We start from the raw sequence: 26,073 nt of genomic DNA, 5'->3' as shown, positions 1-26,073 counted from the left end.
TTATCCAGTGTATGTAAGGAACATAGATACATGTCAACATTATGGAAGCTAAATAGCAGCATACACATTTCCTGTGTTTTACATATATAAATATCAGGACTGTCCTGAAATATGTAGGACACCCGGGAACAATACAAGGAAGAGGACCCAGTCTAGTCTTTGGTGAATCAGAGGAACTCAGAGCCATTTTTACATCATTAGGGGGAAAGAGGTTCAGGCAAGTAATTCCCTGGATTTGTTGTGAGTTCACATGGCTGCAGTCATTCCATATGACATTACTGACATTATAGGACATTACATATTGTTGTAGTAAGTCACAATTACCTGGACCTGATCTTTTGCAGAAACATTGCAAGACAATATATGATATTATATGATAATACATTACATAGTAAGACAATATAGGACCATATAGAAAACTATGGGCACCAAACTTACATATGCTCCTTAAAAGATCCATCACACAATGACAATATGGCTCCTGGGTGCCCTCACATTTATACTGAGGGGACTGGGGGATGGATTTCTTTATTCTTATTCTTTATTGGGAATTACAGATTGTTCCTTATTTGTGGCAGTGAAGATTTTGGCCTCACAGCTTGTGTTGTCTGGGATCCTCATACCTGCACACATCCCTATCCACCTTTGCCCCAAAACCAATTTTATTTTAACACCTTGAAAGCACATTTGAAATACAGATGATGTATATTTAGAGTTAAAAAAGGATGTGGTTAGAATAAGAAGTGGTCTGGGGAAATGTAACAAATACTTTTAGTAAATCCATGTTAGGGTTTTAGATATACGCGTGTGATCTGGCTTGCGTGCAAGTTGCTGTTGCTTGGAGGACAATACAAAAACCAAATGTCTGCTTGAAATTCAAGTGAATCTGAAGCTCATTACACATGTAACAATCTGTACAAACTCTACACAAAACTAAGTAATGTGAAGACCACCCTAGACATCAAGGAGGTCATCTTCCAAAGATTTGAAGAATATTGTATAAACCTCAATGGTCAGTGTTTATATAAAATGAAGCAATGTGACGGTCTACCTAACAGTCCATTCCATTCTACAACCAGGTTGGACCTCAGTCTACATTGTTGTTGTCCAATAGATTGGTATGCAAGAAAAGTCTGATTTTCTGTCCTGCTCAAAGTATTTCCGTTCCTTCTGTTCCATTCCTGCCTTGAAGAAGAGATCTCTGACCAGATTACAAATTGTGTGCTGCCCCATTAGGATGGCCCTCCTCATCTCCCAGCTGTCCAAGTAATTGATGACCTTGATGACTTATTCATTTACCTGTATAATGATTGGAAATAATATTTGGATACATTGGACACAGCCATCAATATCAGCCCCTTGCTCACTCCCCACCATATTTCTTGGTGATGGAAAATATAGAATGTTTCTTCAGAGCACCTTCATACATCAATCTGAATATTGACTTCAAGATTATTGTAACTGCAATCATGAATGAAAGGTTTATACTTACCCCTAACATACCTTGCCAACCTTTTAATACAAATAATACAAATGTTTAACATTCTGGAAGTCCAAACTATTGAAATCATCAGCAAAGCAAAAACTATGTCTACCTCCAGCTATGTGATCCTTCCAGAAGTTACCAATTAGGACTGGCAGTAGAAGTACCACTACAGTATAGTATATATAATGGTAAACCATTAGGGCTTGATAAGGTTAGCACTAGGGTAGGCCTACTATTATGGCTAGGATTAGGATTTCTAGGATAAGACTACCTCCAGGGTAGGGTTATCAATAAGGCCTTTAATGGGTATTACTAGAGTAAGGTTACCATTTGTGATATCATTATGGGTACCATTGGGTAGGGTTTCCATTAGAGCTAATATGATTAATAAAACTAGAGCGGGGTTACCATTAGGGATAGCAATAGAAATACTACTAAGGTAAGGTTACCATTAGGACTAAAACTTTGATTACCACTACAGTAGGGCTACTATTAGTGATGGCATTAGAAATTTCACAAGGGTAGGGTTATCATTAGAGCTAGCTTTACGTACGGTTACCACTAGGGTAGGATTAAAATTAGGGTTATCATTATGGTTACCATTTAGGTAGGGTTGCCGTTCCCATTAGGGTAAGGTTACCATTAGGATTGCCACTACAATGGGATTATCATTAGAATTATCATTGGGGTTATCATTAGGGCTAGCATTTGGATTTTCTTAAGGGTAAGGATTTCATTAGGGCACTAGGGCAGAATTAAAATTGGGTTTATCATAAGGTAGGGTTTACCATTATGATTTCTTTTTTGGTAAAGTTACCGTTAGAATTAGCTGTAGGGTAGGAATAAAATTAGGGTAATCATTAGGGTAGGGATACTAATAGAATAGTCATTATGGTTACCTTTACGATAGGGGTTGCTAGAAAGGCTTTCAAAAATACTACCAATAGGGTTAATATTAGGAAATAATTACAATTGGGGCTACCACTGTGGAAGGGTTATTATTATGAGTACAATTTCATGGCCCAAGTAATACTCACAGGATGGGTGAAATGAGAAAAATATTCAGCATGCCAAGCTCGGAAGACATGCATGTCAGATGGTCATCATACAAGGAGCACTGGTCACATCCCCTCTGTTCTTGTTGGCATAGAGGATTCTATAGGAGCAGTAGGAAATGTCATCCATGCACTGATGGAACCCATTACTGGACTGGTGGAAGGATCGGACATGGATATCAGCCAGCTGTATTCAGTCTCTGCAGTTATTGAGAAAATCCCAACTGTGTGCTATTGCCTGACCAAACCAGAGATTAGACATATTATTAATAAATATATAGAATCAGTATTTAAAATACTCTTTCTGGTGTCTTTAAAAGGCTATGATGATTCATGATTCAATGCATATTAATATTTTCTTTCATTATGAATTACTATTTTTATTGCATATAAATATTTCCGGTGTACTTCTTTCATCTAAGAGGTGGTATCGTTGGAGCTTTATAGCAAGCCAGTTTGCTGCTATCCTGTGAATAGCCTTTTGTCCTATGTCCTGTGTTGTGAATAGACATCTACAGATGAATGAGTAAAGTGGGTGCAGGGAAGATCAATAAATATAAAGGTGAAGGGGAATATTTAAAGTGTATAAAAACATGTATTTGGGATAGAATGGGGCCTGGTTAAACACTCTATCAGATTTTTATTTTCAACAGCTACTTGAATATGTTGCATTTGGAAGATTTTTTTTATTGATAGCTGTTTTAGTGGAAAGTAAAAGTTAGGAAGATACTACAAAACAGAGATACGCATTTAGCTCACCTTTTAATATGTATTCCAATTGTGCCAACTTTAGCTCCAGATTTATCTTGTGTTGGAGATCAAACTTTGACAATTTTTCATTGTGACTAATTAGGAAAAGATCCCGGACGAACCCCAAAGCACCAGACTGATTCTCAAAGATCCAACCCTTCTCCAGATTATCATCCTCCACATCATCAATCAGCATGATCACATTGTTCTTCCCTAGGGACACACAGTTTTATATTTTAGGGCTTTTTGTTTCTTTTTTTTTACCTGGTGACCGTGCCACACTTTCCTAGGATAACAACACACTTTCACTGCACTATATCTTCTCATTCCCATAACACAGACATGTTTTCATCTATCACTATAAATGTAATTGTTAATAATCTACATCTTATTTTATTTCATTTATTCGTTGTATGTCTTATAAAAATGCAATGCTATCGTAAGTAAAAAATAAAAATCAATCTTACTATTATAGAATAACAATGACATCTATTCTTACCAAGTCTGTCATGAAGATATTTCAGCTCCTCCTCATATAAATAATCGGTACCGTCAATCATATTGATACTCCCTCCATTCTTTGTGTGATACAAAATACCAAATGTGCACTGAGACACATCATCTCGGAACCTCTGATATCCATTGTTAGATATATAATATGGGGTGACACTCTGAACCCAATCTCTGAAATCTGCTGATCTCAGCAGCTTCACCAGCCAAGAGTAATCATCACCACTTGATCTGGAGAAAATTCCAATGTTGGCTTTCTTCACCTGAAACTGGAAATGGAAAATTAATAGCAAACTTGTATTAAGGAAATGAGTTCAACAATCATTTTCTTGTTGTTTGTCAATGGTGCGCGTAGTGTTGGCATCACCAATTCTGTTCTGTTCACTGGTCTATTATAAAAAGAGGGGAAAATCTTTTGGTAAAGCAAATGAGAGGTGGCAGCTGGGGCCGGGCCAAAAATGTTGCAGAAACAGATGGAGCATGATGACCCTTGTAGGACCTTTTGAGTTTTAGGTTATCCAGGTGAAAGGATTTGCTAGTTTTATAGCTGCTCTTCATTTTCAGGGAGCAGTAAACCTGCAAGTAGCCTAATACTTCTGCTCGCTGCTATTCAACATTCTCCAATATCTTGGGTAAGGTTCCAAATATTTATCAGTCCAGCCTATTACAGGGGAGTTTGTCCCAGGGTGTTAGCTGGAGAGGTGATAACTATTTGGTACAAACTCTTGTTATTGGCTTAATGGGCAGTTGCCACAAGGATGGTGACGGAATTAGGGTTTCTTCTTGGCTAAGGCCCAAGTAGTTGCATTCTCTAATGGCCTGATAAAGAATAGGAAGGGCTTCAGCTTTGAGGAAGTACCTTGGGTTGCCCCTACCAACCAATAATACCAATAAGAGGCGATAAGTGAATAGTCAAAAAGAAAGTTAAAACAGGAGCCTTCTGAACAATCATGTCTTGGGAACTGCTATCAAGATACCTTTGTAACATTTGCCCCTAAGAGATCTTTGAGTTGCCTAAGGTCTTTGAGTCGCAGTGGGCCAGCATGGGGTGGGGGGGATTTGTGTTAGAAGTCAACGGGAGATTTGCTATTGTTGGTTGGAAATCACACAAAAAAGGACACAAACTAATATGTTTTGTAGAAAGAGAGGGTGCAACCTCCATGTACTGATGTCTCTTACCATTTGCCATGGCCATGATACGGGAATTCTCTCTGTGAGGTAGAAAAGGGTAAAATGAAAATACAAGCTGAAAATCCGTGTACCCAAAACTAGAGAAACAATGCAGGGAGGTAAAATGATAAAATAAGTGGCTCTATGTTAGAAACCCATAATTTTATATGATATCATGCTTATGTACGTAACTGAACGTGAAGTGAAGGGCAGAACATATGTCAAATATCTATGTTACTGGAAATGATACGATTTTGGAGTTTAAGACTGCCTAGAATATTTATGAGCTGTATTAGCATATTGTTTTCGTTCTCTATTTCTGTATATATGACAATATTTGAATGTATGGAATGGTATATATCGCATTGTAGCTATATTATGGGACGTCAGATCCATCGGCGTCAGCACACACACGTACACATATTTACACTCATGTGTTCTTATTGAACTGCTGCCGTAATTTTCTATGATGATTTTTGAATAAACACACAAGCTTATTATGATACAGAAGACAATACTGATCTTAGCGCGCCCAAACAATATTTATAATAATATTATCTTTTTTACACTCTACTGCAGTCCTGTCTATGTGTGCCACTTGTATGTACAGAATATGGTCACTGTGTGAGGCTGTAGTATACCCAGATCATTGTGCTTGCCAAGATAATAGAGTTCTAGGACTTTATAACCAGGTTTCAAGGATTTGGGAGTTGTACACGTCCCTGTACAGTGTATAATGGGTATGAAGCTGGTCATTGGAGAGTCCCATTGCAGAACAAAATAGTTCTGGGGGCAAATGATTCCATTGCTTGTACTGTTAGAAGGAAAATCTCAATGCCTTTTTCATGACATTGAGGTGCCTAGAATTGTACATCCCACAATTCTATTTATGCCTTATAATATATACCAAATGTATATAACATTGGAGATACAAGGCACATATATCAATGCAAAATAAATTATGGAAAAATAAAAATAGAAGCAGCTGCTTGACTCACAGCTTACTAATAATTTTTCTTTATTAATGGCTCATGTACTATGGTGCTAGAAAACTCCTCTGGACATACAGACGGATTCCTTATTGCTGCACAAGATGTAATTTACACGTAGTCTCTGAGTTAAGGACATCCGACATACGGATGACTCCTAGATATGAACAGGGCTTCCTTGCCCGCTCATGTGCAGTACAGAGGCTTTAAGACAAATTCTGCAATTGTTTCTTTTTGCATATTAAAGCACGACTTGCTCCAGAGTTTAATAAATGTCTGGGCTCCATAAATTTTTGCTTTTTGCTTTGTTTGTGATTAAATCACAGTAACTGACACCACGCTGCCTAATATTATGTTGAGACAATCATCTGTCCTAATTGCATTTATTAAAATGAAGATACCTGTTCCGACTTACATACAAATTCAACTTAAGAACAAATTTACAGTCTCTATCCTGTATGTAACCCGGGGACTACCTGTATGCATTATTTTTATTATTATGCATTATTATATAAGTCTACAACAATCATAATTCTAAGGACAGCAAGCATATGACTGATGGCTACAGTCCACAATAATCTACTTGTACCTGTAGATAATCGTAGAATTTCTTTCAGCATTTTGATCTTCTCAGTCATTGCCCTCCTCAGCCCTGATCTGTATGTACCGACGGCGTCCATTTCTTGCCGTGTCAAGGTGATGAGGTCACAGCCGGAGAATTTCCATTTCCTCCAATCTGATCTCACTTTCTCCTCAAACTCACTGTCTATCACATTGGCCATAATAACGATGACACGTTTACCTGGACATGTAATGAACATTACTGGTACATGAAAACAATATTTCTATATATTTATACATTGAACTAAAGTGATTTTTCTTTTCCTCAGAATGTAGGTAAACATAGAGAGACATTGGTGAAATTTCTGTATTTTGGAACCTTGCATTGTGGAAGATTGAATTAGAGAGGTTCTGTGGTTTTTAAAAGGTGCAATGAATCTATAAAAGGGAGCACAGAAACTCTATTCAGGTCACCTAGACCTATGTGTTACAAAACAGCGTCTAATTGCTTCATTATTTTCAGACTTGAATACAAAGAATGCAAAGAATGGCAATAGAAAGAACCTAAACTACCCAAAATTCCCACCCACCTTTTTTAAAGAATCCCACCCAATCAGTAAAACATGTGACAATGACTTTCCAAAACTGTAACAGCTAATACACCAACCATCTTGTAAGTGTATATTATTAATAGACATTCATTTTAATTGGCATTCAGCTACAATGTTATAAAACTGCAAACTGTGACAATAGCATACCCACTCAGGTATTAAAAAGTATTTCCTCTGTAGCACTACTTTTTAATCTTCCACACAGGTCCCTCACAAATAAATTTCTATATGGTGTATAGGTCTCTGCATGCCCACACCAGCCAGGATACCTGCCGTTGGTCCTTATTTTCCTGTTCTGCTGCAATTAGCATTCCCGATTGGGGACCATACCTATGTTGGGTATAGGGTCAATTTGGCATTATTGAATGTGGTAAAATGGTTATCCTTGTTCTGTTAAATTCGAAATTTTCATGAAGAAACCAGAAAAGTGCCTGGAAAACGCGTTGGGGGTTCATAAATCAGTCAATCAATCATTATTTGTAAATGATGGTGAATTATTGAAGTCATGTAGATGCTTGTTAATAAATTATATTGCTAAAGTAACAATAAAATTGTTGAATAACCTTCCCTCTGCTTCAAAAACCGATTTCGTTTACTCTCACAATCAAGTGAGTATTCAAGGGTTTTTGTGTGTTATGTTATTTTCCAGGGTTGTGGCAAATTTGTTATTATTTACTGATTCTATTTTTTTCTGTCATGTAAACAAAAACATCTAAACAGCAACTTGATACCTAGTCATCTCAAACTTTTCTCTGCAGAATTGCTCAGTTTAATAGATTCAGAAAATTATAGCAAAATTCCCCTATAATTAACCCAAACACAATCCACAATGGTGTCACTTAGTCCTAAGGAGGAATGTAATGGATATAGGGCAAGCATGACCTGGTGCTCTGGGCAGACAGACAGGTAGGGGTTACAGTATGGGGGTAGGAAAGAGTCATAGTGGGTGGAGTAGATCAGAAAGGTGTGGAGAGAAAGAAGGCCTGAAATAGGAGTGGGAGTAAGAAGTGGAATATGCCAGTAGGAAGAAACCAGACAACTTCCCACCCTTTTTCTGTGGCGATAGTAATTTCAGTTGGTGGTTCGGGGGCCTTGGTGGCACTATAGTAATGATTGTCCTGGTGGTGGGAGGACCTGCCTTGTGGTAGTGAAAGTTGGGGCAGCGAGGTGCGCCTGGGAGCGGAAGGATTATTCCAAGTTATGTTATGATAAAACTGTTTTGCTTAATACACATCAGACAAGGCCAATTTATCCAAACAGTGGTATAGGAGTTTTCTTCAAGGGGTGTTAAGAAGAAGCGGAGGGGGAAATATAGGGGGGATGTGACACCAGCACTGCCAGGTCATGTTTTTATTGTGTATATGACTTACCACACATGTCTATACAATGTTTTAGGAATTCTTCCAGTTGGGTCCACTTGGCCATTGTAGTGAAAGAGTGACACAAAATGATTGGAGAGAACTTCTGAACCTCAAATTTCCAATAATCTCCTGGAGGATGTGAAATACAACAGACAGAGGCTGCAGAGATGGAAGTCCTTGGAAGGAGATCTGTCAGCCACTGTAAATCAATATCTTTGTCCCAGCAGAAGATCCCCTGAGAATTCTTTTCTTTACCAGAACTGAAATGTAGGAAAAAGACATATAAAGGTGTTTATAGCAAACAGCCTATCATTGCTGACCTCACCTAACAAATATGTTAGTTCCAGGATCTGATTGATCGTACTCAATGCTGAAATGTGGTGAATAGTGATGGATAAAAGTTATGGTTATTTCAGTAAATGACCCAAGTGAAAGATGTGAATCCTGGTGGCTGTTATGTGGGAGGTCAATCTCCATGCATGTGCTGTATTGGTAACCAGTTGCACAATAGGTTACTGTATACTTTGGAGAAGATATAATGCACAAGTTAGTATTTCTCTCCAGTCAAATCTAAGAAGACTTTGGAAAAGGTTGGAATATATATACCCAGCAACACAGACTTGACTGAGTTACTGCATGAATTGATTTTTATTAGTGTTTCAGCAGGATACCAAAAAGAAAGGAGCTGAGGGCCTCTCCCCACCATATACAGCCTGGAATATACTAATACATGAAACAAGAATAAATTACCTTGGTAATGTAATATGATTTCCCAGATCTGGAACATTCCAAAATAAATGACTGCTTTTTAAACTTGCAGAGGTTTCATAACTGGTCTCACCATACCCGGGTGGGCATTGAATCATGCGGTTTTGTACCTGTGTGCCAACCCCTATCTCCAGGTATTCTGATTCTGTATTTCTTGTCGTATTCACACTCACATCAGTAAGTTGGCTGTTTGTCCCATCTGATATTTGGGTGAACATATCAGATATGTGTTTGTTTTCAGAACAACTGAAGTCCTCATTGGAGGCTGGCACGGTCTGTGTGAGGCCTTCTATTGTTTTGGATTTCTCATCCCCAATCAAGCTTCCATTCCGGCTATATATTCCAGATGTTATAGACAACCGGTCATTTTCAATGTTCAGTTCTCCATACATCTGAACATCAGTTTCTCTGGAAACATCTTCCTTTCTATGTCCCGGATTCGGCCTGTCAGGAAGATGTAAAATAAATACATTTGTTCCAAGTTGTATTTTATCTTCATGCCATATCTGGGTCATTGCCTCGGCCAAGAAGCCATTGACGTAGGTCTTGGAGTTGCCATTAGGATTTAGAAATACCTCCCCATCTTTAGTCTTCCTGATAATGCAGTGTTCACATTCGGCACCAGAAACCTGGATGTCTTGAGAAGGTCCAGAGCCAACCTTGGTAGTAGCTTCTAGATTATGAATAATTAATTCTGCCCCTGGTTGGATCAGATAACATTGATTACTGAATACGACATCCTGTTTATTAAGAGTGACGCCCATTTTTTCTAAATTTTTCCGCCATTCCTGTGTGGCGACTTCGGTCCTTTTCAGCTTTTCTTCCCATGAGGTTTCCAGATCTCGGAGAAGACATTCTTTTTCTTCCAACTGTGCCTTGAGTTCTTGTACTTCAGCCTCTTTAACTTGTTCTGTTGTTGTAAGCTGCAGTCTAAGTCTTTTTATTTCCTCCTGTAGCTCTTCTATGGCTTTGAATTTCACATCCTCATTCACCACAGCTTGGTTGACTATTCGTTTGGCGCTGTCAGCATATCTTAGGGTAGAGAGTGTTTCGTGATAATTACACCACAGCTTGGTTGACTATTCGTTTGGCGCTGTCAGCATATCTTAGGGTAGAGAGTGTTTCGTGATAATTATCTGCTGCAGGACTGACCGTGGCCAACATAATCGTCTTGCTGTTTCCTCCAAGGTTGTTCTTTAGCAGCCAGGTCAGCACAGAATCCCTATAATTCACATATTGGCTCCTCCTTTTGTTTTCTGAGATTTCAGCCAATGAATTTATGACTAGTCCGAGTGTGGAGAGGGATTTGTTAATATTGGAACTTTCCTTTAGCTGAGTGCCATGGGCTCCAGATTTGTTGGACCTTTCACTTCCAGCCAGGTCTACCAGGCTGACCTTACTGACCAACCCTCTGGAGGCTCCAGACTTGCAATCATTGCATGTTTGCGTGACAGTCAGGGTCAATATAGCATGGGAGCGACTGCTCTGGTCGTTCATCTTGGTCTCTGCAATAGCCCTCTGTTTGTTTCCTTGGTCAAGCAGCAATTTAATTTCTCGATAGCTTTGAACAGCATGACAGGACAACTCCTCTACATAAGGCCCAAGTAACCTATCTTCCCGAACTCTAAGTTTTTTTTGCTTTTTAACCGACCTCAGAAGATCCCTCACCTCCTCATTATATATCTCAAAATAGGAAGCCTCAATCCTGATGGTTTCGAAGACCCCGGACTCTCTGTTGAACAAAGCAGAACAAATTCTGGGAGTGATACCAGGTTGGTCATCTGTCCCCATCATTGAAAATGTTTTTCCTGACCCGGTCTGGCCATACGCAAAGATGCAAACATTGTAACCGTGCCAAATGTTATCAAGCACTCCATCTCCAAGATGTTTAAAAACTTCCTCCTGCCCGGCATCATGACTATACTCTGACTGTAAGCAGTTGTCAAATGTGAAAATATGGGATTCCTTTCTTTCTTTGCTGGAAGAGGGTGGCAGAAGAGTAGAATGGTTTCCAGTGACCCGAACAATGCACTCAGAGTTTAGTCCTTTCTCCCGCTGATTCAGGGGACGAACCCTCACAGCCACTTTTACTTTGCTGTTATTCATTTTCACGCTTTTATTAACCTGTGAATAAAAAATATGAGTGAAGCTGAAGGCTTTGGGATCTAAATCTCCTTATATTATCTACTGAATCTTCTGACTCACAAAGAAAACAGAAAGCTGTATGGTTGTGGGATTATAGAAGCTTGGTGAATCAGGGCCTGTGAGTCCTCCGGACTCATTAAGATTATATATATATTAATAAAACAGAATCTTTATATGATGTATGCGATGAGAAAGTCAAATGGCTGCTACATAACATGAAGATCCTGAATTTATCAGAGACCCGGATATGTACTATACTAAGGATGAGCAAACAATGGCCTTTTGGGATTTTTAATCTCGCCTGTCAAATATTGGTGTAAAGTTGTCCACTGGCAAAAGAGGTGACCAACAACACTGTTCCCACTGAACTTGAATGTAAGTTTTATTTTACTTTTAGTTAATGGTTTTTACTTGTTATTTAAATCAGTTCACACAAACACTCCCCATACATCTGATACTGGCCTTTTCGGCCTGTCAAATTTCAAAACTCATTGTGGCCCTGAGCCAAAACGCTCACCCACCCCTGTACTGTTATATTAGAAACAGATACAAATAAAGCTATTTTCTATGTGTTAGCTGAACACCACTTTGGTGCTGACTGTTACAGACCCCTGCCAGCCAATGCTGATAATCTTCCAGGGAAGAAAGATGGTTGCTGTATTTCTAACTACTACTAACTATTTAATGAACCCATTGATCCCAGCACTCATAGTATGAAATGTTTTAGAATGGCACTGTCTGCATCACTTGGGCAACAAAGTGGCAAATGATATTTAGTATAGATAAAATGTAAAGTTATACACTTGGGGGTAACAACATGCATGCTTCATACTGTCTAGGGGGAATACATTTGGGGGGGTTAGAAATAGAAAAGGATCTGGGGGTTCTGGTGGATCATAGACTTAATAACAGCATGCAATGCCAAGCTGCAATATCTAAAGCTAGTAAAGTACTTTCTTGTAATAAAAGAGGAATAGACTGCAGAGATGGAGACATAATCCTGTACAAAGCATTGGTCACACCACATCTGGAATATGCAGTCCAGTTTTGGCCACCAGTTCACAAAAAGGACATTGTGGGATTGGAGAGAGTGCAGAGAAGGACAACCAAACTAATAAAAGGAATGGAGGAGCTCTGCTATGAGGAGAGATTAGCTGAACTGAATCTATTCTCCCTTGAGAAGAGACGTATAAGGAGGGATATGATCACCCTGTATAAATATATAAATGGTCCATATAGAGAACTCTCTTCCCAACTATTAACTTGAGGATTGTTACAAAGAAAAGATCCAGGAAACATCCTCATGGAATCAGAAAGGATTGGAAAAAATTGTACCCGGGGTTTTTTTTTGCTTTCTACAAAGGTAGAAAGGCCTAAATATATATCAAGTGGCATCTAAACAAAAGTGTAACATGAAACCCCCTCTGAAGGAAATTCTGGGGTAATGGCTGGGAAGGTCAAATTAGACTAAAATAAAGTTCTGCATCATCAAATGCTAGATCACAGCTGTGATCTATTATCACAGAAAAGGGCAGGCAACGTCCCTTCCTCAATGATCTGTCTTACCTGGCCATTAGTTCCGGGTGACAAGGCTGAGCTGCAAATGCACAGTGTCAGCTTTGGTTACCCAGGAAAGGTTTGATGAATATCTTCCTGTGATTTTATAATGTACACAATATTATGTAAGTGTGAATGTATAATTATTGAATTTCATTGTTACAGGAGTGTTTGTAATTATAATGGAACAATTGAGAGTTGTTTCCTGATGAAGCAGGAAAATTGGCTATTAAACGAGTCAAGAACAGATGGGTGTTTTTATGACTGTAAACCATCATAATGTACTGATATCAAAGCGATACCATTTCAAAACCTTGTTCCTAATAAAATATTAATAATTCAATAAACATTGAATGTCTTAAACAAAGGTATCTGAAAAGTGCCATTATTATTTTTATATTTGTGGAAAACAAAAATTTGTATATTGATTGATGGGATGTGGTACCATTAACTAAATTCTACTATAAACAAAAAGTACAATTAATGCCAGAAAAAGCAATTTAGGCTTCTCTTGGGTGTGTTGGGGATAAATGAACTCCCACTGGCCTGAGAAAGAGTTATGGCATCCCGGCATGGCCAAATCAAGATGCCCGAAGATTAGAGAAGAAGAGAAAAAAATGGTGGAGCCCTGTGATGGAACACAGATAGGTGACAGTAAACACACCTGCAGCAGGTCAGCCCAGCCTAATGCTACAACAGGCAATTGGTGACTGGGAGTAGAGAGGCCATAAAGTCCCAGCAGCCAATGGCAGAGCAGGATGAAGCCGGTAACTACTCTGCCCATTGGCTGCAGTCTAAATTACCTTCAGCTGCACTCAGTTTCAGAGTAGGGGATGCCATGAAACCATTCACAGCTAAAGGGAAACCTTGGATACTGCAGACTGCAGAGCTGACAGCTATAAGCGGCACCATTAAACAGAATGAACAGGGCGTATTGCCCTGCGGTGGCTAACTGCACAGGATCGACTTCCCGTGTCTGCTTAGCATGCTTGTAGTGAAATCAGGAGGATTTGTGGCAGTTTGTGTGCCATAATCCACCCCAATGAAGACATTTCCGCTCACATTCTGATCACATTCTGATCACAGAGACAAATGAATTTGTTTAGTAAGGCAGCAACATGTTACAACATCTTCATAGCAATCTATGGACTAACTTCCTTCCCTAGAAAATAGTATGAGGGTTACAGAGAGTCACACAGAGACACAGAGGTGTGTAGTATAGACAAAGACAGAATACAATATACACATTATAAGATGACGTGATTTCATGAAAAATAGTGAACTCACCTTTAAGTCATTTTAATTCTGTCCCTCTGATAATGTTGGTGCTGTTTGGCATCTTGCCATGCTGTGTGCCCATTGGTGGAGGTCTGGTGATGCCTACAAATATTCCATGTATGTTGAGGATATTGACATCTGATCCATACGTCTTCCACTTCCGTATTGTCTACAGGAAATATCTCCCTCACCTATTTATCCAATCCCCTGCTGTATTACTCATACCTTTGTTCTATAATTCCCTGGAGGGTGTGACCTGATTCCGGTTTGACGGGATTGTTTGTTCTGCAGGTTGCAGTCATTTCACTTTTTGTAATGACCAGAGATGAGTGCTGGGAGTCCCCGATCCAACACTCCAATCCGCCTCCCCAGATTGGGATATCCAGCAGGATTATTAGCCGATGTTCTTGTTCGTCTTTAAATTGTTATTTTAAAATTTCAATGTTGGAAACATTTGGTGTCTCCCCAAAGTCCAATCTAACTGATCACAGCTTCCCTGTGCCCAGGTCAGAGACCTTCCTTCCTCTCCTTCCCTTTTTACCTGCTGCTCGCAGCGGGCCAGACAAGCCAGAACTCTGGCCTGGATCAGAACACTTCTGAGTGACATGCAATCCCAGGTCTGGAATCCCAGCGGACATGTTGCTGGTTAATCTCTCCCATAGGAGAGGAACCGTGGAGAAATATACCTTCCCTCCAAGATGGCTTCCTTTGCCATGTCACAACACCTAAATACTAAAACCTCAGGTCTTTGGTGTGCATTGATGCCAATAAGAAATCACAATGTGCACGTATATGCCGAAAATTGTGTTCCATCAGTTGAGAAACACGTCAGCCACTTTTGCAGAGAAGGACCTGCACATCATCCTTCCGGTTTTTATTTTTATGTGTATATTGTTTGTTTTGCTTAATGTGCCAAGCATTGCTTATGCAGCCTTAAAAACATTAAAAATGCAATCCAGCACCATCTAGTTGGTAATGATTTTACCTTGCTGCTTAACAAATCCTAATAATTGAATCTTTTCTGTAACTGGGCGTTACATTCCTTTGCTGGGAACCTCTGGCAAGCCTCTGGAATGTCACATCACAGACTACTGTATATTCATGGAGGATATTGCTTCTGGTTAAAGGAGGAATCCACCTTTATGTGATTCTTCTACCTAGCTGAGGTTAATAGATAAATAGATAGTGGGCCAAGGTCTAAAATGGAATTTAAACTCTCATAAACACTCTGAAGGGTGGGAAAAGCAAGAAAATATGTTTGGCACAAAGTAAATTTGTCCCTGAAAGTTTTATATACTAGTACTGTCTGAATCATATAAACATCTAAATAATGCATACACTCCAGTATTTATCAGCATTAAGTTAAGCAACAACACAACATCTGTTCATTTCTAAGAGTGTGAGACCCTGCTTGTGAGCTTGGCAATCAATGTGCTTTGATGTTGTGCTTGGCAACCTGGACCTGGACCTGGACCTCCTTCCATCACCATCAGGTGTGTTAGAATGAGTATGCAACTCAGCTGGACAACTAACTGACAACCAGTTTGTAGAGCACGTGGAAGTGTGTTTGTATACAATAGTACTACGATCAGGCAGCACAGCACAATGACAACAAACCTATAACACAACTACAAATGTACACGGAAGTTGTGTAGTGGCAGCAAATCAACATGAGTGAAGTGTGTTAAAGGAAAACCACAGCTTATTCTGCAAATGTCAGACTATTACAAAAAACAAGAAATAAAAACCATGACAAAATATTCATAAAAATAATATGTACATAATACATTCAAATACCAATATGTGACAATCTGACTTTGGGAATGGGATGAAGGCAATGAGGGGTTTAAGTAGCAGTTTATAATAGAAACCATGCATACATTTGTACTCAATATTTGTTGAAAAAATGACAAAACATTGCTGAATAATTGTCACATCAATTCATACCATCCAAGCAAACGTACACGATTAATCCCTCCCCCCACTCAAACCTGTCCAGTTAGAAGAGTAATATGAAATGCTTTTTTTATACATTCAATGTATTTTGAGATACACACACACAAATGAAATCACTAAATGTTCCTTGATACATGTATTATAACATCTTTGGTAACAATCCTTTTTGCGAATATTTGATTTCTATAAAGCCAAACTAGAATTAAAATTTAAAACAAATCCCAAATGCTTGGTCACATTTTTTTTACATTCACGCTATTGTGTGATGACATATTATAAAATGCTAAATATTATATATACAGCTTGATATGAAATAGTTTGCAACAAATCAAACTATAAAAGAACCAATTTTCTGAATGAGTATAATGTAACACTTACAATGTAAAAGATCAAGCACTAAAGATTCAAGTTGCCCTGTAATGGACTGTAGGTGCGCACAGAACAGGGATTAGGTGTGCGCTAATTGGTTGCTATGACATCACCATTGACAGAGCGTAAAATACCAACCTCAAGCACACAGCTGAAAATTAATCACCTCAATTGTCGAATTCTCAACCCCACTGCTCATTTATCAATGCCGGAATCCGGCAGGCGAGCGCCCCAGCACTCACCTTCAGAACGCGGTAATATGCTGTGCCCAGCGGAGTGAATATGTGCCTGGTCAGCTTCTGCATATTCACTTGATAAATCAGTCTAATTTTGTTACACACAAAGGAACCTATTTATATCTGACAATCACTGTACAATCTGAATCTTCCTGGTCCATGTCTTTCAATGGTAGTAATTGATTCTCCACCAAGGAAAGTTTCAGTGAATGTCAGATTTACAGCTTTATAGAAGAAGTCCCTGGTACAAACCTGATGAAGAAGAGCCAAGACCTGGATGCCTTTCAAAAAATGTGCAAACGGCGCTCAGTATTACTTTTTTTAAAGAAGACCCGTAAGCAATATTATCATATCTGAAACATTTTATTAATTATTATTATTAATAAAAAGCGGGATTTATATAGCACCAACATATTATGCAGTGCTGTACATTAAATAGGGATTGCAAATGACAGACTAATACAGACAGTGAAACAGGAGGAGAGGACCCTGCCCCGAAGAGCTTACAATCTAGTAGGTGGGGGAATTTCACACACAATAGGATGGGAGATATGTAGTGGTGGGAAGTAGTGATGGTTTCAAAAGACAGAAGAAGACGGGTAGGCAAGTTTGAAAAAATGGGTTTTGAGCGCTCTTTTAAATGAGCAGAAAGTAGGAGCAAGCCGAATAGGACGAGGAAGACCATTCCAGAGAGTTGGAGCAGCTCTAGAAAAGTCTCAGAGCCGTGCGTGTGATGAGGTTATGAGTGAGGAAGTCATTAGTAGGTCATTGGAGGAGCGATTTTATACCTAAGCCTTAGTAATATTCCCTAGCCTGAGATGATGTTATCAGATTTCTGCAGGTAAGAGGAAGCATTTCCCCAGTCTTCTGCAACATTGTAATTTGTATCCAGTCTGTTCTGTATCAGACATTCACCCTGCACCATCATCATGAAGTGTGAATGCTGCACAGAGGGTTAGATTTTGTTGTAGCCCTGCCCGTCAGCGTGTAATCAGGGGGCAGGCACTGTAAAGGCCATTCAGACATTCCGTATTCCTTAATTTGTAACAACAAATTGCATTTTGTTCCCCAAAACAGATACAAAAATGGATTGGTGTGGGGAAGAGATAAGAATTCTTTGAGGTTCTGTTTGGTTACACTGGCTTCATTTCCTGTGTCTGTGACAACAAGAACGGGGGTTTATGTTTGTCACAATACATGGACAGCAAGGACACGGCAGCAGAGTACAATGTGCTTTGTTTTATCTAGGCCTGTGCTGCAGACGGCTTTATTTCCCGGCAGGTTTTGGTGTTATTAGTGGGTGAGGCTGTGTTCCTCCTCCCTCCATAAACACTGATATCTGTTTCCTGCTCAGGCTGCAAGCTTTCACTTTTACTTCTTGCAGACCTTTGTACATGACAGCTGTATGCAGAACCGGTGAGTGTTGGGGGGCACAGAGAGGACGGCTATGTGATCGGGGGGCAGAATGTGTACTGGGGTGTATTGGGGGTCAGTAATGTAAAGTGACATTTATCTGATGGCAGGTGTGATCAACGCCCTCTCAGCTCGCATCCTGTGGATAGACTTTCCAGCACGCAGCAGCAGGCTGAGAAGGGCCGTCACGGGGCAAGGTAACCCCTCTGTTACCCCTTACCACATGCACTATCACAGGTACACTGCCACCACGTGCTTAGGGCACGCAGCGTTACCCTTGACAACCGCAGTTATGCTTTTGCTTCCTTAGTATCACCCACTGCCACTCCAGACAGGGATGTCTCAGCAATGTTATAGTAGTGTTTCGGGTTTGCAAGTTACACTATTTCTGAGCATTCAGAGGTTCAGCTTACACGTTTTATAAGTTTATTAAATAAAAACACAGAGCATAAACCAATACAGGAAAATAAGGACTAATCTAAGAACAATAACAGAATAATGGCAGAACTATAGCTGCAGCATAAAATAAAAGGGAAAACTATGAAATAATACTTAGCTAGAGTTGGTTTTCCTGGTCCAGGTTGCTGTGTAAAGTTATCAGTCACCGGGCTCCCTGCAGTGCTCCATGTGTCAGTGCCGTTGTCCTTAGCAACAAGATGATGTCAGTGAGAGCTCCCTCTGCTGGACGTACATGGCTTTTTCTATGCACAGAGGTGGGGCTAATAGGACCATCCAATGACAGCAGGGTGGGGGCTGTCTGAGGAGCTGTGTCCACATGGAGTATGATTATCTGTGGACATTTCCCAAAATCCCCCTGTTCTAGCCATTATTAATAATTTCACAAGTACAGGTGTTATGAACTGCCAACCCCCAGAATAATAATCAGCACAAAATAAGGAGACTAAACTAGGCATGTCTGGGACTTATGGTTCACCAGGATAGGCTAGGTATGGTTTCCAGGCTTTCCTGAGGCCTAGGAGAATAGTTCTTGGTGTCACCATAACAATAAAATTACAAATCAGCCAACTAATACTTTATATATAATGATATAATGGAAATACAAAGATTAGGAATAATTGGGTTCCAGAATAGAGCTCAGAGTTCAATCAGAGGTCACTCTACTGGCCTTATCTGAGTTTTATGATGCCTGGCGAGGCAAAACTCCAACTTTTACAATGTGTGCTGTAAACTAGAGGAAGGATGCTTGTTGTCAGATCATATCTGATAACGGGAAATGTATGACCCTGGCCTGTTTTATTTATTATTATTATTATTATTATTATTATTAAACAGGATTTATATAGCGCCAACATATTACGCAGCGCTGTACATTAAATAGGTTTTGTCTATTTTATCTCTGAAGTAGGTGGCAATGTCTTGGGCAGAGAAGGATGTTGTGGGGGGAGCAGGTGTGGGGTTTTAGGAGGGAGTCGATTGTAGAGAAGAGGTTGCGTGGGTTGGAGGCTTGAGAGGAAATGACTGCGGAGAAAAAATTTTGCTTGGTGACAGTGAGCTCTGTGTTGAAGCTTAAAAACAAAAAACAAGACAATTTTTCTATATTAAACGGGGAGACCAGGAATTAATTTTATCCCCAATATCACAGCCAGGAGACCATGAACCTTATAAATAAATCACCCATTGGCATACCCCACCCTCCACCCTCTAAATACAACGCCATCAGGCAATGGAGCATAGCAATCAGCCTCACCAAGGGCCACAAAGTATAAACACATGGGATGCCACGCCACAAATGTGAATTTTAAATACTCAGCCATTGTAAATGATGCCATGAAAGTGCCGATTCTTACAAATGCTAAATATTTGAAATTCATTGAAGGGATTCACAAGGAGATTTCCTAGAGATGCTGGCGTGGGGGATCCAGGGGCAATTACCACTTTATGAGGGAGCACAGTGCAAAGATCACAAATTTTATTGAGCTGAATTGTGTCCAAGACGTGAATATTGCCACGACTTTTCTAGGGTTGCCCCAACTCTCTGGAATGATCTTCCTCGTCCTATCTGGCTTGCTATTTTCTGCTTATCTATAAGAGCAAATATTAGGGAGATCTTCTCATTATTTTAAATCAGAACTAAATTCTTCTCTTGGCTCGATTGCCCATGCCAACATCTTCATTACTATACAGTATTTATTTAGCGCCATCATATTACGCAGCGCTGTACAAAGTCCATAGTCATGTGACTAGCTGTCCCTCAAAGGAGCTCACAATCTAATGTCCCTACCATAGGCATATGTCATTTATGTAGTCTAAGTTCAATTTTTGAGGAGAAGCCAATTAACCTAACTGCATGTTTTTGGGATTTGAGTGGAAACCGGAGTACCCAGAGGAAACCCACGCAGACACGGGGAGAACCTGCAAACTCCATGCAGATAGTGTCCTGGCTGAGATGCAAAACTGGGACCTAGCACTGCAAAGGTAAGAGTGCTAACCCCTGAGCCACTGAGCCACCGTACTGCCCCATGTGATCTTCTTCAAAGTTCGGGTCTTTCGCCATTATGATTGGCCAGAATAATGTAAACCCTGCACATGCAGGCAGAAATGTTTTTCCAGGATCTGGCTGTGCTAGGATTGCACATTAAGCCGTATATAAAGCAGAAGTTTGAGAACAAGGTAAGTTTGTTGTATTGCAAAAGGGACACAGCAAGAGCCACCTGCTAGCCATTCTGTGCTACTGATAGTGATTGAGTTAGATAATGTCGGCTTGGAGCAGGTAATAGGGAGAGAAAGGAATTAAAAGAAAATTTAAAGGAACGTACAGCATTTGCCAAGCACTTAATTTTTGTTACTTCTATATGGGATAATTGAGGGGTTATCTAATAACTCCTCTCCTCAGCATAAGTAATGAGCACGGGGTAGCTGCTGGGGATGACAATGCTGCAGTGAGATCAGTGCAAACTCCGAAGCGTTGTCACTCACCTAATGCAGGACTGCTATACTCAGCAATCATACTAACCTCTAATGGGTGGCTGTAACCCAAAAGCCTAAACATTTTTATCCAACTTGTGAGACATGGAAGGACACTTCCGTGGGGTCTTCTGAGGATCCTAAAAAGAAGTTTCCAGCAGTGATGCCAGCAGTAGGGATTGATAATGTGGGCATGTCTGCAGCACTGAATTAGTATAATTTCATTCACTTAATGTAATGGCCTAAAACTTCCTATCCCAAATAACAACTGCCCCTTTGTCTTGCACTCATGGGACAATAGGTAATACTTTCCCGATGGGTTAACAGATTATCGGGCCCTCAGGTGTGGGTCTGACCTCACAAGCAATCACTGAGCAACCTCAGGGACATCTATCACCCAAGGCAGAGATGTCTCAGTGCTCACCTACCGTCTCCTCTTATCCCTGACTTGGGACAGATGACAAGATGAGGATGACAGAGCTGCAGTGAGATCAATGCGGAAGCGTTGTCACTTACCTAAATCAGAGCTAAACTCAATGGGTATGGAGCTTTTGTCATAATCAGCAAATATGCGCTGCATACCCACCAATACGGAACAGACCTTGACATCCCTATATGCATGGCAAACCTATTCAGCCATTGGATGGCCACTGATGATGTAACTCCGGCAAATATTATGAAACATACTTTTTAGGGCAGAGAAATTGCAGCTATAGCGATCTCCTTTTTTATTGTTGTACACATTGTTAAGCTACGTACACACGTCAGATTTTTATCGCCCGATAATCGGCATCGGCCAATTATCGGGCGAAAATCTGCCGTGTGTACAGCCGGTGTCGTGTCGGTGTCGTCCATCGTCCGGACGACCGACCTGCCGGATCCACGGACGATGGACGACAGCCGATCCTAATGAAAGGGAAGGGGGAGAGCGCGCAGCAGGGTGCCGCTCCGTCGCTCTCCCCCTCCCCTCTCCATAGAGCATGAACGGTGCTGTATGTACAGCACCGTTCATGCATCGTGCACTCCCTTGTCGTTGGAAAGGATCGTGAAAGATCCTTTCCAACGACAAAAATTGGAAGTGTGTACGCAGCTTAACTCCTCAACACCAACACAGACAAATATGATAAGAAAAAGATACAATATTCTGTTTTATAGTGATATCATGCATAAACCCTGAGTTCTTGTTGTGTACAGTTCCAGGTCCTTCACAAGCATGGAATGTATTGACCATTTATTAGTTGGAATATTCTCCCGAGGGGACAGGAGCACCTATGAGTGGCTGATTCGAGATGTCATCAGCATAAAGGGGGTGAAAGATGTGCGGCCTGTCCTAATCACCAATGACTTTACCCACTTTAAAAACGAAGTCCATAAGTGTTCAATTGGCATCCTTTACCACAGCCAGAAAAGAGGACGCCTAAACATCACTGATGTCACTGACAGCCTGTATGATGAAGAGCTGAGATACATGTGCCAAGTGTATGGTAAGTCAGATATCTTAAAGTAGACATTAATAAGGAGATTCCCTCATTATTTCCACATTGGTGTTTGGTACCCAAAATTTCTAAATCCAACACAAACCATTTACCCAACTGCAACATAAATTTATTTCTCTTTACCCTGTTAATATTAATAAAACAACCTTGTATGTCCAGTCTAAGTTCAGACCTTAACCCAAATGAAATGCTGTGGTGGAACCTTAACGCCCCTAGTAATATTCCCATATGTGACTAAGCATGGATTTTACCTGTAAAAAGTAATTCCGAGCCACACTCTGGGTCACTAAAATCAATACAAATCCCACTTACCTTGTTCCTTTGGCGTCCCCCGGTGTCCTGCTCTTCCATTCAGGTCCTCGGGCGGTGTCCTCCTTCTCCTATCTTCTCTGAGCGACTGCGGTCTCTGCAGAAGACATTCTCGGTTCCAGGTGATGTCGGTTTGTTGCTGGAGGCACGGCGGGAAATTCAAATAATTTTGTATTGAATTCAATACAAAATAACTGTATTGAGTCCAATACAAAGAAATCTTTAATATATATATTTATAATTTTATATATATATGAATATATAATACATGCTACTGTACAGTTATATTACAGGTTTCACTATTTTTATTCACCCTTTTTTTTAACAGATTTTTTTTATTTAAAGTTTATTATTAAATTTAATAAATATTGGACATATTTCGGCGATGCCTAAGACTTTTTGGCCTACAATGTAAAATAAATGGAGATCTGTTGTGAGTCGTCCTGCCCAGCTGCACATGCATGCATCCAGTACAACATCCCCTAGCTGCCCCCCATTATAATATTACTACCAGCACAGGTATGGGGTATAAACCATAGTATATACGTGTGTTCCGTTTGATCTCCTAAAGTGCCCAATTGACCCCTCCATTGTGTGATTTATCCAGGACAGGAGAACGTGATGGTAGTGATCGGTGACATGGAGGACACCAGTGATGAGAAGAAGGCTTCGCTCCTCAGTGGACAGCCCAGCATCGGTTATTTTGCCCGAGATCTCTTCCTCTTCAATGAGATTAAGGGTGATAGAGCTCCTTTTCAGGCATCGAAAAAGAAAGTTCTAGAGAACTGTATCAAAGAAATAGGTAAGTATTTCATTTGCTGAATTTCATATAGAATGTAATAAATCTGTTCCCAGGGATTTCGTCCCACCTCTGTCCCACCTCTAATGGCTGGTAGTAACCCAAACATTTTGTCCAACCTGTGAGATATGGAAGGACACTTCCTATTGGCTTTTTAGTAATGGGGTCCTTTCAGGATCCTAGAGGGGTCTGCAGCAGTCCAGTTAACAGTAGGCACTGATGGGGATCAAAATGGGCACATCTGCAGCACCAAATTCTTAATAAAAATAAAAAATAAAATAAATTTTTAATAAAAGCTTTAATAGATTGGTTCATGTTCCCTTGCCAACTGCCCATTTGCTTGCACCCATGGGACTTCAGGCAACATTTCCCCAATGGGAAAAAAGGCCACTGGACCTGATCAACATCAGGGTGATCTGACACTAAAGGCAAAGATTCCCCAGTGGTGACCCACTATCTTCTCCTATCCCTGTTCTTCTGTAGACTGCCCTGACAAGGTACGGGAGGAATCACATTGGTTGGGTTATATAACCCTGAGGGCATCGGGTGTGGATGGTGCCATTGATGTCACATGACTGATCCTGGCACCAGTAGAAGGGTCTCTATGTAGGATACAGCAGGGAAGGTAACCTCTTACCTACCTTCACGTGTCACTCTCTCTCTGGTGACTTACCTTATGTAGCATTTTCAGCAGCATCACATAATAAGAAGGCCTTTCCAGATACTAAGAAGTGTTCTCCCTGTGTTCTAGCAATTTTGACTCTCCTGCTGGTTTATTATGACCCTTTACCACCCCTACAATATACAATAATTAATATTTAAGGCTCTGCGAATGTGCCGCCATATAGATGATGATGATGGTGGTGGTGATGATGATGATAAAAATGATGATGACAGAGACAATGGTAATTATTATAACGATGATAGCAATGAGGAAAATGATGGGGGTGATAGTGATAAGGATGGTGATGATGACAATGATTATAATGACGATGATAACTATGAATATGATAGTGATGATGATAATGAGTGTGAGGACGAACATAATTTTGATGAAGATGATGAAGGACAGTGATGATAATGAAAGTGATAGAGAAGATTATGACAATCATGATGAAGATAATGATGGTGATAATGATGATGATGATGGTGATGTTTAGTCCCAGGAAAGGATCTGTAGAATTGGTCAGGGAAGGTCCATGAATGTGATCCCGTATTGCCCATGACTGATGGCTGTGGTTGTCTTTTCCAATATCAAATATTATAGATCTGATGGCCATTACTGAATATGACTAATCCAATGTTTTCTGCTTTATTTACCAGCCCGGAAGAAGCTCCGTAAGGTGAGTACATGGAATAGATTGAATGTATGTAAACCCTGACAATGACTTTTCTTGTTTGGTGCTTTTGTCCATTAACACTAACTTATTATTAACAGTATTTATATAGCACCAACATATTTCACAGCACTGTACAATAAATAGGGGTTGCAAATGACAGACAGGAGGAGGAGAGGACCCTGCCCCAAAGAGCTTACAATCTAGTAGGTGGGGGAAGTATCACACAATAGGAGGGGGATATGGAATGGTGGGGAGTAGTGAGGGGTTTAGGAGACAGAAAAAGACGGGTAGGTGAGGGTGAAACATTGGGTTTTAAGGGCTCGATGTGCAGAAAGTAGAAGTGAAAGACCATTCCAGGGAATGGGGTCAGCTCTAGTCTTAGAGCCGTGCGTGTGATGAGGTTATGAGTGAGGAAGTCAGTAGTAGGTCACTGGGGAGAAAGAAGCAGCTGGTAAGGTACTTTTCTATCGGGTCAGAAAAGTGAGTGGGACAACAGCTGTGGAGGGATTTGTGTATCAAGTATGTAGGTGGGGGAGGAGCTGTGGAGGGATTTGTGTATCAGGTAGGTAGGTGGGGGAGGAGCTGTGGAGGGATTTGTGTATCAGGTAGGTAGGTGGGGAGGAGCTGTGAAGGGATTTGTGTATCAGGTAGGTAGGTGAGACAAGAGCTGTGGAGGGATTGGTGTATCAGGTAGGTAGGTGAGACAGGCTGGAAGGCTGTGTATTGGGTAGGTAGGTGGGAAGGCTGTGTATGGGGTAGGTAGGTGGAAGGCTGTGTATGGGGTAGGTAGGTGGGAGGGCTTTGTATGGGGTAGGTAGGTGGGAGGCTGTGTATGGGGTAGGTAGGTGGGAAGGCTGTGTATGGGGTTGGTAGCTGGGAGGCTGTGTATGGTATAGGTAGGTGGGCAGGCTGTGTATGGGGTAGGTAGGTGGGAAGGCTGTGTATGGGGTAGTCAGGTGGGCAGGCTGTGTATGGGGTAGGTAGGTGGG

General features: G+C 40.5%; 2 protein-coding genes across 5 annotated transcripts in view; one reads left to right on the top strand and one right to left on the bottom strand.

Moving 5' to 3' along the window:
* Window positions 1–644: 644 nt before the first annotated feature.
* On the bottom strand, window positions 645–16,148 carry LOC140334866 (kinesin-like protein KIF13A). Its single transcript, XM_072417133.1, has 10 exons — window positions 14,251–16,148; window positions 10,397–11,385; window positions 9,244–10,323; window positions 8,503–8,753; window positions 6,550–6,783; window positions 4,981–5,012; window positions 3,791–4,070; window positions 3,301–3,504; window positions 2,524–2,779; window positions 645–1,299 (listed from the first exon to the last, which is right to left on the bottom strand). Exons 2-9 carry the CDS (start codon window positions 11,365–11,367, stop codon window positions 2,748–2,750), a joined length of 3,084 nt encoding a protein of 1,027 aa, XP_072273234.1. The 5' UTR covers window positions 11,368–11,385; window positions 14,251–16,148; the 3' UTR covers window positions 645–1,299; window positions 2,524–2,747.
* A 1,879-nt stretch (window positions 16,149–18,027) lies between these two features.
* Window positions 18,028–26,073, top strand: part of LOC140334821 (uncharacterized) — an 11,866-nt gene continuing 3,820 nt past the window's right edge. The window contains exons 1-5 of one of the 4 annotated variants that reach the window (XM_072417069.1): window positions 18,029–18,218; window positions 20,542–20,651; window positions 22,335–22,624; window positions 23,553–23,747; window positions 25,068–25,087. In XM_072417069.1, coding sequence (XP_072273170.1) covers window positions 20,623–20,651; window positions 22,335–22,624; window positions 23,553–23,747; window positions 25,068–25,087 — 534 coding nt within the window. In that variant the 5' untranslated portion in view covers window positions 18,029–18,218; window positions 20,542–20,622. Of the gene's footprint in view, window positions 18,219–19,574; window positions 20,652–22,334; window positions 22,625–23,552; window positions 23,748–25,067; window positions 25,088–26,073 lie in introns of those variants that run through there. The other 3 variants (XM_072417070.1, XM_072417068.1, XM_072417067.1) reach the window with 3 other exon arrangements.

This window comes from Pyxicephalus adspersus, chromosome 7, assembly GCF_032062135.1.
Source record: "Pyxicephalus adspersus chromosome 7, UCB_Pads_2.0, whole genome shotgun sequence".
Classification (NCBI taxonomy): Eukaryota; Metazoa; Chordata; class Amphibia; order Anura; family Pyxicephalidae; genus Pyxicephalus; species Pyxicephalus adspersus.
This window is presented reverse-complemented; position numbering and strand designations above follow the sequence as displayed.